This window comes from Tiliqua scincoides, chromosome 3 (genome assembly GCF_035046505.1).
Source record: "Tiliqua scincoides isolate rTilSci1 chromosome 3, rTilSci1.hap2, whole genome shotgun sequence".
NCBI lineage: Eukaryota > Metazoa > Chordata > Lepidosauria > Squamata > Scincidae > Tiliqua > Tiliqua scincoides.
The window spans coordinates 143,800,447-143,815,792 of record NC_089823.1 but is presented as its reverse complement, the minus strand read 5'-3'; the positions used below and the strand labels follow the sequence as shown (position 1 = coordinate 143,815,792).

The 15,346-nt window shown below is 44.4% G+C and overlaps 1 protein-coding gene across 21 annotated transcripts in view; it reads left to right on the top strand.

Moving 5' to 3' along the window:
- The window catches only part of LDB3 (LIM domain binding 3), a 192,488-nt gene that overhangs the window by 165,055 nt on the left and 12,087 nt on the right, over positions 1 to 15,346 (top strand). For all 21 annotated transcript variants that reach the window (XM_066622485.1, XM_066622490.1, XM_066622492.1 and 18 more), the window contains 2 exons: positions 3,947 to 4,086; positions 14,569 to 14,899. In XM_066622485.1, the coding sequence (XP_066478582.1) occupies positions 3,947 to 4,086; positions 14,569 to 14,899 (471 nt within the window). The remainder of the gene's footprint in view (positions 1 to 3,946; positions 4,087 to 14,568; positions 14,900 to 15,346) is intronic.

The following is a 15,346-nucleotide window of genomic DNA, read 5'->3' as shown; positions in this document are numbered from 1 at the left end:
CACAGGTGACACCTTAGGAGAAGGGGACTTTTGTCCCCTTTTCCCAGGTAAGGGAAGTAGCCCTGCAATGGGGCTACTCAATTCACCACTGACCAAAATCCCCGCTGCCCTGCCGCCCCACTCCCTCCTCCCAGCACGCCTCCTGCCCACCCTCTCCTCACCTCCCACCTCCCCGTCACGTCTCTTCCCTACCTCCACCTGCCTCCCATCCTCCCCAGAACGCCTCCTCCCCGCCTCTGCCCCCGCTTACCTTACCGTGTCTCAGTGGTCCATGTGACCACCGAAAGGCAGAGGTACCTGCCCAGAGCTAGCCCAGCACCAGCCAGCACTCAGCTAGCACAGGTGTTCGCTTGGTGGTAAGCCTTGCAAACATATCTTACGGCACATTTGCAACAGTGCCCGCCGGCAATAAGCCAGCGCATCAAGCTCAGGATTGGGCTCTCAGCTTTGCTAAAATCAATTTTTAATGAAGTGGTATGCTTTTTCTCTTTTTCAGGGACTTCGTCATTGCAAATTCTAATTTGCACTAGTATTTTTGCTGGATGTTATCTGGTGTTTGAGGGTTTCATTTCTATATAGTGTTGCTTTTTTCCTTTTTGAGATTTCCTTGAACTACCATATATACTCACCTATAAGTCAAAAAAATTTACATCTAAAAATTGAGTCTGAAAACCTGGGTCTACTTATACACAGGTCAATACAGTGAATGAATCAGGAGCTTCTGGGAAGCTTAGCAGCTGTCTGGTGAAGTGGGGGGTGGAATTGGGCTGAGAAGCAGGACGCAGGGATGGAGGAAAAATTAGAATTTTTACTAGTAATTACAGTACTCAGAGGCAGCCATTTTAGCTTCTTTTTCAGACATGAAGAGAAATGAAGGCGCTTATGGGAATTGTATCCTATGAGGTTTGCTGCTATGGAAGTGCAGCACTTATTCCCCACAAAGCCTACAACTCCCACAAGCATCTTCAACTCCCTTCCATCTTGGAGAAGAAGGTCAAATGCCTCCTTTTTTTCTTTGTGCTGCTGCCTCAAAACAATCCTGGCAAGTGTTTTTCAAAGAATTTCACACCTTCCTCAGTTTAGGGGTTTTTAAAACACCAGGATGGAATCCTCATTTCCATCTGAAATAAAGTCCCAGGCTATAGTTCAGTGCACCATTGCTTGAAAATAACACCCAAAGAAAGCAGTGGGTCTACTTCTGAGTAAATACGGGTGCAACTATGTGCAGCTGCACTTGCTCATGTTCAGTCTTTGTTGCTTGTCTCTGCTGTGAATTGAATTGCACACTCAGTTATGTGTTATCAGTTACATATTATATATAGAGCTTATGGCTTAACACACCAGGCACCTTAAAGAAGGATTTGATTAATGGTTCAGACAAAACTATAATCAGGCACCCCTGACTTATCTGAGGGTCATAGAAAATTCCATGAATTTTGGCTCAAAAAACTGTCCTGCACTTATCTGTGAGATCAACTTATAGGCAAGTGTCTATGGTAGATTTGTGTTTCTTAGAAAGAACAGTATGTTAACTCTTTATTATTACTTTTCCTTAAAGCAAAAAAAAAAAAAATCTAACCTATTGGAACCGACATAGCCATTTATCTTTATGGTGGTTCCCAATACTATAATTTGATTCCAAGTTTCATAATGCATGTTGCAAAATCAGAGTTAATATGAGGTTCATTTAGAAGGTATTTGTGACTAGAAGACACTCAACAAATGAACCACTCTAAACATTCGGACTGATCTTTTCCAGGGATGGCCAGCTGATAATTGTTGGGCCTGATGTGGCCCACCAAGCCATTTTAGCTGGCTGTCAGTGGCAATTTTAAGTAAGCATGCACACATGCAGCCACAATAAATAAAATTGTGTTCAAAAGTTATTTTAAAAAGTTTTGTGTGTAATACTCAAAACAACGATACATATATGCAACAGGGACCAAACATGTATACCTATGAGCCGGGCAAAAATGGGTTAATGATGTCACTTCCGGCCCTCAGCAGGTACCACGAATGCTAACTTCGGCCCTCTGTATGAAATGAATTTAACATCCCTGGTTTGAAGAATTAAATGGCCCTGGCAAATATAGAGGCTGGTCACCCCTGGGTTATACTATGTTCAATAACATGTCAACTTTTCTTAAGTGGTAATGCGGCGGATGGAAAATTAATGCAAATTGATCTGCGCTCATGATACCACTTCAAATGTTTGTTGTCCAAAATGATGAGGATCTGTCCCCTTGAACCTCTCAGTTCCTAGCTCATTCAGTTCAAATCATTCTGTGCTGAGTTCCAGACAAGATAAAATGACTATGTGAATAATGACACTGAGTATAGACCACCAGTTCTTTGCATGGCAATATGCTTGAAAAGCTGCTCTTAGTACTATTCAAAACAAATGATCTTTCCTGTGTCTTCACATTGCAAAGCATACATAGGAAAACACATGGCACTTGCAGCTGAAAATCAACACAGACTGACTCAACTCCATCGGTGTTACAAACTGAGAGAGTAGTGAAAACAACCATCAGTTCTGCAGTAACCGCGCCATTTGCTTGCATCTTTAGAACATCAGATCAAGAACATTAAGATGCCCTAGAAAAGCTTCATTGATTTTTTAAAATCCAAAATCATGCTGATCACCTTTGTATTTTCCAAGGACTGTTATGTCTCTGTAAAGAAGGAGCTGTCTGAGGTCAAATGAACAATGCTGGACATATTTGCTCCATTAAGTAGCACTCTAAAAAGTGTGAAATAGGCCACTTGAATAGCTGCTGTTTGCTTTTGGGAGTCCTGGGATGAATTCATTCATCCTGGGAGTCAATTCTTCCTGGGATTCACCATTCATCCTGGGATGAATTCAGTCCACAATTCAGATTGACTTCTCCCCCACCCAATACAGTGAAGAGTAAGGAGTGGCCCCAGGGCATCTTGCTGAAGCTAAGTAGGTCTAGGTCTAGTTAGAACTTGCATGGGAGGTTACCTGGCAGTCTCATATAACCTGCCTTGAGTTCCATGGTGGAAGAAAGGTGGGGTATAAATGTAATAAAATAAATGAATAGCTGCTGGATTGGGAAGTTGTCCCCTTTGTGCTGCCCAGGCCAAGCACAGCACACTGTGTTTCTGAACTACTATGCTTCTGAGCTGGAAGGAACCTTTCCTACTGCAACAGGTGAAGACACCCAGAAGTTTCTTCTTCTGGAAACACACTTGCCAAAGGTATCAGTCTACCCAAGCACTGGGGGGAGGCACACTACACTGCCACTGGAAAGGTGATTTCTACTCTAGATTTTTTCTTGGTGGATTCATTGTACTCCTGATGAAAAGAGTAAATGATTTCTTCTAAGCCAGCCATTTTCAACCACTGTGCCATGGCACACTGGTGTGCCGCGAGTGGTCCACAGGTGTGCCACAGGAATTTGGGGGAAGGTCATTTATTAATAGGGCCAATGGGAGATGTGAGCCCCACTGGCAGCATGGTGTCAATTGTCAACAACCTGGTGGTGTGCTGTGACCATTTTAATGCCTTGTCAGTGTGCCGTGAGATGAAAAAGTTGAAAATCACTGTTCTAAGCACTCATTACTATTGTAAATCACCATTTTCCATGGCTACAATATGCAGTTTTTTCCCATTTAAGTCCATAACCATGTGAGAATAGTGATAATGCAAATATCAAATAGCATTCTGACAGATATATTCTAACAGCAACATGACCATTCTTTTTCTCTTTTATTAACTGTTTGTCCTTAACTTGTTTTTTAAAGCACAATATTAGAAGCACATGTCAGCTGCACTGGATCTTTAGGTTATAATCCATCCTTTTCTCTGAAGTCTTCAGGTAGTATCCCACAACATTCTGGAAACAACCACTTCTCCTGATGTTTTATAAAATGAATCCTCTGGCATTTGTCTGGTTTGCTCATAGCTTTGCTTTGATTTTAGAGGTCCGGGCCAATCTTATACATCTGTACCGACTTCCCATAGCCCAGCTCCTTACACAGGCTACAGTGAAGCCCCAGCTCCTGCTTCAAAACCCAGAGTTGTCACCACTGCCAGCATAAGGCCCTCAGTCTATCAACCAGGTAAGAAAATTTCAAAGTGCTAAAAGGGGGTGTCCTTTTGACTCCATTCAACAGTATAGAATTACGCAATACATCCTAATGGAAAAATATAGAAGAGAAATTAGAAACTGTCTTTTACATGTTATCTGAGTGCAGGGTGACCAGATACAATGGAGGACAGGGTGCCTGTACCTTTAACCATTGTATAGAAGAGGGAATTTGGGCAGGTACAGCTTTTTAAACACTACCCTGATGAGCTATTCTTGCAAAAATTCCCTCTTCTGTACAATAATTAAAGGCACCCTGTCCTCTATTTTATCTGGTCAACCTGCACTCGAATAAAGTATAAAAGACATGAAACTAAATGAAAGTGCTGACATTATAAAACCATCTTAGGAAACAAGATGAGAGATGTAGCATTCATTTTCTAGTGTCTTGCTTACTCATATATTCCTGGATTTGACTTCACAGGTAATTTCTCATTTTGGATATTGTTGAACTATCATTTGCAGCCTAAGTGCTGTTTTCACATGACTGCTTAGCACACAACAACAACATCAACAACAACAACTGTTATTTATATACCACCTTTTTGGCCATTGTATTACTCCTTTGGCTTTATTCAAGGTGGTTTACACAGGCAGGCTTTCTCTAAATCCCCAAGGGGGTTTTACAGTCACAAATAAGTTCTATCTTTCAAGAACAATTTACTAGTGGATCTCTCATGGTCTGGTGAAAAATTCTGGCCGCACAGTCTCCCACGCTAACAGACAGCTCCTTTTCCTCTCACGGAATTAGCTAGAGGTAGCTTCTTTTGGCTCCCACCCAAAACGGCTTGGCTTGGCTTGTCAGCTCTCAAGGTCTCGCTGCTCATGGAGGCTTCCGGTGATCTTGAACTGGTGACCTTCAGATGTTAAATTTTTGGGCTTAATGGCGGCTCTATCTTGCAGACCAGACCTCCTGCCCAATAGTAATCATAACAGACAGTCCACACCAGTGGCGTAGCTAATGATCGTGTAGCCCAGTGCCAAGCTCAAAATGTTGGTCTGGAAGTGATGTCACAACTGGAAGTGACGTCATGCCTGAGCTTTTTAAAAGATGAAAATTGGGGGGAAACCTGCCACCTCCGGCAGACAAAATCAAAATTAATTAAGTAAATAAATAAAAAGTGTGCCCCTGACTGGTTCAAGACACTGTGCTGGGATGAAGAGGAATGGTTATTCTCCCCCTGCTAAATATAAGAGGGGCACCACTTGAGTAAAGTGCCTTTTTATCCAGTTAGCAGGGGTAACTATATTATGATACGTGGAAGTGTAAGCTGACTCATATTATCATCTTATTGGTTTCATGCTGTATCATGATAACATGTCATTGGCTCTCAGAACAATCAGTCTCATAGGTCAGTTTTGAGTTAAGAAAATCCACTGTTTGTTCCATAAGGCTTTTCATTTTCTAGTTAATTGGCCATAACTTTTGATAGAATACAGATATTCCAATCCAGTTTGCTTCATTGCATTCAGCATTAAATTACCTTTCCAAAGATATATAACATGATGGTATTATCCATACATACCAAAATTTTCACAATTTTGGTCACTAGTGTCAAGCTCAGCTTGTTGCCCCCCTAAAGCTTGATGCCCGGTGCAACTGCTACCCCCTGCACCTCCTTAGCTACGCCACTGGTCCACACTGAGTCTGTCTCAGGGCCAGCCAGTGACCTCCTGGTACATTAACAAGGTAAGGGAGGGGCAGCATTTGGCATTGACACTTGAGGTGATATGCTGGCCTCCACTCTTTCCATTCGCCAAAATTTTATCTCGGCACTCTCCTGCTCTTTCTCTTCCTCACTGCCCTCCTCTTCCTTTTCCAGTAATTAGGGGAAGTTTTTTTTCTCAGAAACAAACAAAAAAGATTTTCTTTATTGGAGTCATTGTGTCCATTCATAGTTCTAGACTTGCCTTGAAATGCACATTACCAATAAGAAGTTTTACTTCAGATTATTGTAATGCAGCACCTCCTAGTTCAACCAAAAGCAGTAAGAACTAATCCTGCTTGAAGTATTTAGTAATTGCTTGATTTTCTTCAGTTTTTATATGTACTTTTGCTGTTCATATACTTCTGCAACTGTTTTCAGACTTCAGTTCATTCTACCCAGGATTGCTGTTTGCAGTTTCCCAGTTAAGTCACTAGATGGCAGAATGTACTTAGTTCTTTCCTAATGTTCTCAGAGCCACCAAACAACCTCTACAGACAGCTATATCAGTTCTCAGCCAGAAGGACAGGACCAGATTCAAAGCACGGGCACTTACGTAGTTCAGCCCTCTCAAGTTACTGTACCCAGAGTGGACCCAAGAGCCCCTAACCCAGTACTGTATTGGCTGCCACTGCTGCTCTTCCTCTTTCTCCCACTCGCTGGATTTGAAAAAGAATCAAGAAACAGAGGAGAAGAGGAAGTGTAGAGAGAAAAACAGGGAGGTAGTGGGCTACAGTGTCAAGTATGGAGCAGGAGAGGGACGGGAGCAGTGGAGGGGGGCAAGCAGATGAGATTAACACCCCTTGCCAGTCTGCTGGCTAAAGCAACCACCACAGTCAGCCTAATGGGTGGGTTAGCCCTGACTGCACTACCTCAGAACTGACATGGATTCTTCAAACTGATGTATAAGGCTTGGTCTACACATGCAGCAGAATGTGGTGGGAATTAGGTGCAAACAAGTCATACAGTAGAATTGACTGTATTTCAGAGTGAAGGCAGGAAAGGGGGGATCACACTAGGTAACTTCACTCTTGTCCTAGTTCACCAAACAATGTCTCCTTTCATTGGCCATTGTCGAAAATATTCCCTGTCTGTTCTGAGTGACATAGACTAAAAATATATGAGACTGACAAGCTCATTGTCAGATAAAAGGATCACTTTCAGATTAAAAATGGCAGCAATGGGGGTGGGGAGGGCGATTTAATAAGTTTAATCTTTTGGGGCCACCTTTGTATAAACTGTCTGCTGTTGACTGAAGCATTGTTATGCTGTGCAAACTGTACTTCTCTCTCACCATTGCTTCCTGGCACTTGTGTTCAGAAGCACAAGCTTGGAGGCAGTGCATAACCACCATGACTAATAGCCTTGACAGATACTATCCTCCATCCACTTGTCCAATCACCTTTTAAAGGCAGCCAAGCAAATGGCCATCTTCTGGCAATCCAATCCACAGACTAATGTTTATTGCTGCTAGTGTTTCCAACATTCAGGAAGAGAGTAAGTTTTGTCAACACTCAAGTAACTGTCCTTCATTGCATACCATTTACTTTATTCCACAGAACTGTGTGGGAGTGATGAGAACAGATCCAAGCCTTTTCACATGCTCAGTGAATGCTTGTGTGGGGGAGAAGGGGTCAAGACTGAAATAGCAGTCCTCAGTGTACATGCACTCATTTTTATGGTGTGAGTAAAGCCCCTGCACAGAAAACTGTAAGCATGCAGAGCTCTCTCTGTAAGAAGTACTGCTTTTTGTGCTGGTGTTGGGCTGCTGGGGATACTAGTGTCGCAAAGCCATGGCTGAGGAGGCTGCCGGCCCCAGGTACCACAAGCTGCCCCCAGTCCCCCCATGCCCTCAAAAATGGCAGCCATGGCCCAGCGGGCACCTGCTGCAGGAACACGGCTTCTGAGAGCTGCTGCAACCTGCTGCTGAGCTCCCGGGTGGTGCGACAGTAGCCACCCTCCCTCACTCTGACTGGTGGGGGAGCTGGAGGCGGAGCCTAAACCAGGACAGACAGTGAGACTGGTCAGGCATGGGACGTTGGTGAGCCTTCTAGCACTGCCTCCAGCTTTGTCAGTGCAGGGGTTCGGATGGAGCCGAGCGGGGGGGCGGGCATCCTTCTCCTTCTGCGGCCCTCTGGGGGCAGTGCCACTTCTTCTGGCAGCAGCACTTCTGCAACAGAGAGCAGTGGGGAGGGCTGTGTAGCGTGGGGAGGGGGTGGCTTCTTGGGGCTCGGTAGCAGCAAGAGCAGGAGGGTGGGCAAGTGAGGCTGCAATTCTACCTTTACTTTCCAGGGAGTAAGCCCCTTTGACAGTTGGGTTTACTTCCAAGTAGACATGCAGAGGCTTGGGCACTCAGCCAGCCAGCCAGCCAGTGTTGGCCCTGATCCAAGGATGGGGGGTGTGAAGCCAGCCAGCCAGCAACTGTGGGAGGGTGCAGGATGTCCCTTCACAGTCACTGGCATTAAAAAAGAAAATGCTCATATTTTGCCCAGGAATGCCTTCCTCCTCCACTCTCCCTGACAGTCACCAAAGCTTCCTGCTTTCCTCCCCCCTTCCCAAATGAAACGCTTCCAATTTTATAACAGTCACCAGGGGTTGCACAGTTGTTTCCGTGCAATTAGTAAAGGGGGAAGAGGAGAGAGACTCTATTTGGCCAAGAACAGAAAAAAGGTACTGCTTTTAAAGTGATTTATTAATGTTGTTGGACTGAAGAGGAGAGGCTGGAGACTAGCCAAAAGGTTGGGAAAATAGTATGTATTTCTAAAATGATGAATCAGTTGCTGGAGGAATTTAATTAATAAAGGGCTCAATCCTATCCAAGGAGAGTGGGAGAAATGACTGAGAGCCCAATCCTGAGCTCGGTGCTCCAGCTTTCCGCTGGGGTGCACTGTCGCAAACATGCCATAAGGCATGTTTGCAAGGCTTACCACCAGGCACTGGCTGGGCACCCAACCTCTGCTGCTTGGCAGTCTCATGGAACGCCAAGCCGCAGAGAGGAAAGCGGGAGCAGGGGGAGTGGCGAGGAGGAGGCATGATGGGGGAGGAGGGCAGAGAGAGGGCGGGGATGAGGCATGACGGAGAGGTGGGGGCCAGGAAGAGGGCGGGCAGGAGGCATGGCGGGGGAGGGAGCAGGGAGGCAGAGAGACAGGTTCGTTGGTGCTCCGCTGCACTGGATCCTGTCCATGTAGGGCTCGGCACCCTACACAAACGCCTTTACTTTACCACCGACCTTTTGGTCAGTGGTAAAGTGAGTAGCCCCATCGCGGGACTGCTTCCCTTACCCGAGAGAAGGGGACAAAAGTCCCCTTCTCCCGAGGTGCCGCCTGCAGCAGCCCAAGGTGTACAGGATGCAGTGGCAGCCGTTTTTGATGCCACCGAAGCTGGGCGCCCCGGGCAGTTCCAGATTGGGCTGTAAGAGCACAATCCTATGCTTGTCTACACAGAAGTCAGTCCCATGGTCTTCAGTGGGACTTATTCCCAGGAAAGTGTGCATAGGATTGCGGCCTAATTGGATTAGGGTCCGCAGGGGTGTGTACAAGTGTAATGTCAGTCAGGAAGTCCATTTGGTAAAACGATTCTGATGGAATACTTATGAAATTGAAAACATGAGTCCTGCTAGACCAGACAAAATCTACCTACTCTTGTCTTCAACACTGATCAGTGGCTGATAATTTATAATTATATATCGCTGTATATCGGGGTGGGCAAACTTTTTACTTTAGTGATCCTGGACCTTTAACAATTTTGTAGGAGAGAGAATTTCAGCAGGTGCAGCTTGTCATCTGTGGGAATTGCTGTATATTAATAATAGATTTTTAAGAACTGCATTTAATTAATTATATGATTAATTATATTATTTTAATATTAATATCCTCCTCTGAACTTTTGGGGAATGGCTAATCTGGATGTAATAATAATAATAATAATAATAATAATAATAATAATAATTTTATTATTATTAAATAATTTTATTATGGGAGTGCCAAACATTTTATGGGTCCTGGATGCCAAATGGCCTTTGTACGCCACTGGCTGGGGGCATTAAGGCAAAGCACCACATTGAGTCTCCCAAGGCATCCTACCCACCCTCTGATAGTGCACTGGGTGCTACTAATTCCACCAATACTAAGGGTTCAGGGACCAGCTTGGCCAAGCGGGCCTGCTGAGGAGTATGAGTCCTTAGCCGGTGCCCAAACTGGGAGTGCTTGCGTTCCCAATTATGCAGAGTGGTGTAGGCTCAGCACTGCTCTAGTCATACCTTCAAAATGAATGTGTGTACATTGGGAGTGAGGATTGACATTGCTTTACCACTTCCACCCATGTACATTCATAAAGTGTCCCCTAACAGAGGTAAAGACTATCATGGATCTATAGATAACATTTAATTTTTAAATAAGTAAGCACTGTTTCTTTAACAGGAAAAAGGTAGAATCTCTACCAACTCAAGAAATCACCTTGTTTAATTACAGAGTGCCAGAGGTGGGAGACTTTTGAACTTGACAATTAAAGATGAAATATCACCCTCTAATTTTGACTAACTTCATAAATACCATAAAACAGAAATAGCAGCACCCTGAGGCTTAAAGTGAAGGGGGGGTGGAACTTAGTTCAGAGATCATGAAACTGTTTACCATTTCTGTATGAAAAAGGAGCCTGGAGCTAAGGTGGGGGATGCCTGTTTGGGCAGCAGTGATATTGTAAGTGAACACTGTGGAGGAAAGCTTTGGAAAAAACAAAGTATTAAAGGTTTTGTTTTCAACCCAGAAAAGAAGGAAGAACAAATAACTATAGTAGGAATCGCCACATTTTAGTTTGGTAACCATCGAGTCCACTGTTAATCCACAAGAGTTCATGTCTCACATATATGCCATAGGCTTGAAGGGGAATCAGACAAATTGAGCAACAGTTCCAAGATTAGAAATGTGAGCTATATCATTGCCTGTGGCAGAGGCACAGCTAGGTCATTTGACACCTAGAGCCCATAAATTTTTGATCTCCCTCCATATGACAAAATGTCTGATTTGGAAGTAATTGCAGTGACATGATGATGTCATTACCAATTACTTCTGGGTCATGGCACTCCGGAGCAGTTGTGTGCCACTCTGAGCGACCGACCGTTTTATTTGCCTTCCCTAACCTCCTTTTCGAGGGGAAAAAATGGCGGAAAAAAGCAGTTGACCGCTCAGAGTGGTGCACAATCACTCCAAATGCCTGTGGAGGGGGGAGGCCGCAGCTTGATGCCCCCTCAGGCATGATACCCAGGGTCCTGTACCCCTCCAGCCCCACCTTAGCTATGCCACTGAGTAAGACGCTGGATTAGATTACTTTTTGTCCTGATCCATCAGGGCGTTCTGTAAATTTTGCAATAACAAAGTAGGATGTTATAACAGTACAGTTAGGTTATGCCTGAGTGGCCTTTATAGAAATTGGCCAAAGGGACACAAGAGGTAAGAGAATCAGAAACAAGTAAAACAAGGAACATCAAGTTTTCATCAAGCTAGGGACAAAATGCCATTGATACAAATCTGTTCTGGATTTGGGTTTTCCTGAGAAGGAGGTTGGGATTTTTATCCTCATGTTGTCGCCTAAGAGAGACATTCCATAGTTCACCTAGTGAGTTCATGGCTGAGATTCGCAGTTCTCATTCTCAGCCACTCTGCTCTGTCAACCTTTGTCAAGGAGGAGGAAATTCCAGCAAGCACAGCTCTTCTTGCTTGGCATGACGAGCTCCACCTACACAAATGCTTTCTTCACAACTGTTAAAAGGACAGGAGCCCTGAGATCTCTTTTGCATCAGGTCTTGCTTAGCTCAGTACTTTGCTGATGGAAAGCCACCTATACAATCAGGTTCTCAATGGCTTCAGTAGCTAATTGGAAATAGCTTGCAGATGAATTATTTCTCAGCTGTTTGTTGTAAACCCCATTCTCATCTCTGTTAGTCTGTATGGCAAACCAAGGCATTAGTAAGGTCAGCATGAATAACACAGTCGAAACCACAGACTATAGCAACTTCTAAACATTTTTTGTGGCATTGCTTTCCACTTTTTCATTAAATTTGTTTATGATATTTTTAGCCCACCTTTCAATGATGAGATCCCCAAGGAGGGTTATGTGAAAATATTTAAAACAATAATTTAATAACCTATCACAAAAATCAGAGTATCATAAGTAATAAGAGAAGCCTAGTGAGCTGTTGAGGGCCTATTGCAAAAAGATGGGATATAAATCAATTATGCATATAAACAAACAGGGAAGAAAAATTGATATAGGTACAACAAAATGCCTGGGGGAAAAAATAACCGGACATCACATTGCTCCAGCTGCTGACTTTGTTTGTGGCAGTGGTGGCAGCAAGTAGCTGCAGGGCAGGGAGGAGGATTAAGATGTTAACCAGCCCTCACCCCAGTCCTGAAGTTCCAGCTATGCTGTTGATCTTTCTCTGGGACCAGAAGCAAGCCCAGTAAAAAAAAACAGCATCCCTTGGAAGGTAATTATTAGAATTGCCAGGAGATTAGGACTTGCTCTCACTCTGCTGCTGATTCACACAGCCCAAGCTTTCTTGGTGGCATTAAAGGCTTGGGGGACATGTCCGCCAATCTCCCCCTCCAGCACAAAGACTCAAATTGCCTGATCACTTCTGTACCACTTCAGACAGCAGATGGTGGAATCACATGTTTGGTATGAGTGCTTTCTCATGTAAACAATACTTACTTACTTGAAGCATTTATACCCCACCTTTCCAAATGCTGAAGGCAGCTCATATCCTGCAAATACGAAACTAAGATGTCAGGGAGAGGGACTCTAGTCTAACCTTCTCCCCTGATATGCTAGTTTTGTACACAGATAATCTTTTTTCCATAGAGGAACATTCAGACATGAGATTCTCCCCATCTGCAGTCTGAATTGGTACAATCCACCAACAAATAATATTTTTTATGTTCGTTGAGCTCTAAATTATAATTAGCAGTCCAAGAAAAAGTTACCTGGGCACAGTTTGACTTCTTTGACAGTATCAAATGTACCTTGTGAATTCCATGCCACTCACTATAACATACAAGAAGCAAAATTATTTACTGATCAAGAGAGAGAAAGTGGAGAGGTAGGAAGAAATTCCTGATTACTTGTTGTTTAGAAAGGGTTAATTGCTGGTGGCTATTTTACCCTTGGTGTAACAGCTGTTTGTGAATGAGGGTATTATAAGGATAGTGGAGCATCATATTCAAGCCTAACACAATAGTGGCTTTCTCAAAAAAGCAGCTGAATTTTAGGATGGACCATATAGCTACCCAATGCATCAGTAAAGGGGGAGGGGGGAGAGGTCAGCAAGCCACCAAACAATACCACAGCTGTTCTGTTAAGGAGTACTAGGGAATTTAATTGCTGCCAGCAGATCAGATCAAACCAACTCTTTGGAAAAATAAGCCGTCTTGGAAGGGACCCAGGAACAAGGGGGGGGGGAGGCAATGGCATTTCAGAAAGAAAGGCAAGTCCCCAAGCTTTTAACAGAAGTTGAATGATGTTATGCTGGAGTTAGGAAGCAGTGTAACGACAGAGGCGAAATAGTTTCCATTCCAGGAGGAGTCCCTCCAGCTGTCCTTTTCTCCAGAGAAATATGCCGTGCAGTGCATGCAAGCTGGAGGGCTGACTGGGGAATTTGTCTCAGCATGTTTCTTTCTAGAAAAATTCATGATTTGCTGCAGCAAAACATAAACTTTATTGCCAATTAAAAGATAGTGAAGCTGAACTAAAATGGAAGCCACTTGCACACTTTTTCAATGCATTTGTGAAATGGAAATGTGTGCGTATTCTTACAAACTACTTTTGGACTAAGATCTGTCCATATTGTGCCACTGGGCTCTGACATGTGGAGTGAGGAAAGTTCTTCAAACGATCATACATATGTTCCACTTGTGCTGTGACATTCTGCTTGTTGCATTTCTACAGATGCATTTTCCTGAATGAAATCACATTGCTGCAGTGTTCCTTGATAAACGTAGCATAATCAAGGCTAGACAGTGGCTTTTATCATTTATTTGGCTCCAAAGACAGGGACCTGTACTAGCACTTGATTTGGGATAATAGGTTTGGCAATTATAGTCTGAGGCAATTGTGACTTGAAGGAAATTTGGGGTCCAATCCTATCACTTGCCAGCCCATAGCATGCAGCACCACTGATAGAGTGTGTATGTTACATTTATTGGGGGGGGGTTGCTAGATGGCCCAGGAGAGTTAAGTAAAATTCTGTGTTACTTACCTCCCCATAGGCCACCTGGCCCCCACCTGACTCTACACCAGCTATTTAGAAAGGCACAGAGAAAGGTTGCTGTCTGCCATCTATGGTTAGCTGGCATAAGTCCAAAGAGGGGGGTGGTTCTGGGCAGGAAAAGGAAATAGGATTTCAGTGTGTACCACTGCTACAAAGATCTTCCCACTCTTACCCCCTGCCTGGTCCAGTCCCCACCTCAAACCACACCAATCCTCCCCCAAACTGTCTCCAGCACCAACCTACCTGCTCTGGTGGGGCGGCTGAGCCAGTGTCACACTTGCAAGGCCACCGGCCATTTGTGCTGGCAGCTCCTGCACACCTGGCAGCAGAATGGCTTTTGCATTGTCGTCCTGAGATTTATAGTGGGGGATTGTGAGATCCCCGCCACTGTAAGCCCTGGATAAGATTGTGCTGCCAGGTAAATAGAGATATTTACCTATTTGCAATAGCAAAAAATGAAGATGGTTTTCTTTGCTTCAAACAGCTCCAGCTCCTGCACCAGCACCTGCTCCAGCACCTGTACATACTTACACTCCAAGCCAAGCTGAGCCTTCAAGCCGTCCTCCCTGGATAACAGATGACTCCTTCTCTCAAAAATTTGCTCCTGGTAAAACCACCACCACAGTTACAAAGCACATCCTGCCACGAGGGGCACCAGTTCCACCACCACCTGCTTCAACTCCAGCATATCAACCCCCTTCAATTCCAGCCTCCACCCAGGCTCCTGCTGTTGCCCGTGGAACAATTCAAAGGGCTGAGCGCTTCCCAGCCAGCAGCCGAACTCCACTCTGTGGACACTGCAATAGCATCATCAGGTATCACCATGAGACTCTTCTGAGGGAGGGGGCATAAGAAAGCAGCAAATAGCAAACCGCTAGACCTGCGGCTTTGAAACTGTTCCCAGGTGAATCTTGGGGTTCCTTGCTGAGAAGATTGATAATCTTCTCTAAAATTCTGCTTGTCTAAAAGTCTGACTAGCTTCTCTAAAAGTCTGCTTGTCCTTCATGACCAAACTCCCTCTGCAGTGGGCAGCAACTAGAATCTGCCACCTGTGTCTCAGGATATATTCTTAGTTCATTTGGAGCAGTGGTGAAATTCTAAAGGCTTGTCTCATGCTCTTTATCAGCAAGGTAGGTGACCTAGAATGTGCCTCAGAATTTTCTGCAAAGCACGTGCATTCTGTGGTAGGCAGACATGCAAGGTTTCTCAGCAGGTGGACCAGTGTGGAAAGGATTCCTGGAAGGTCAGAGCCAACTCCAAGT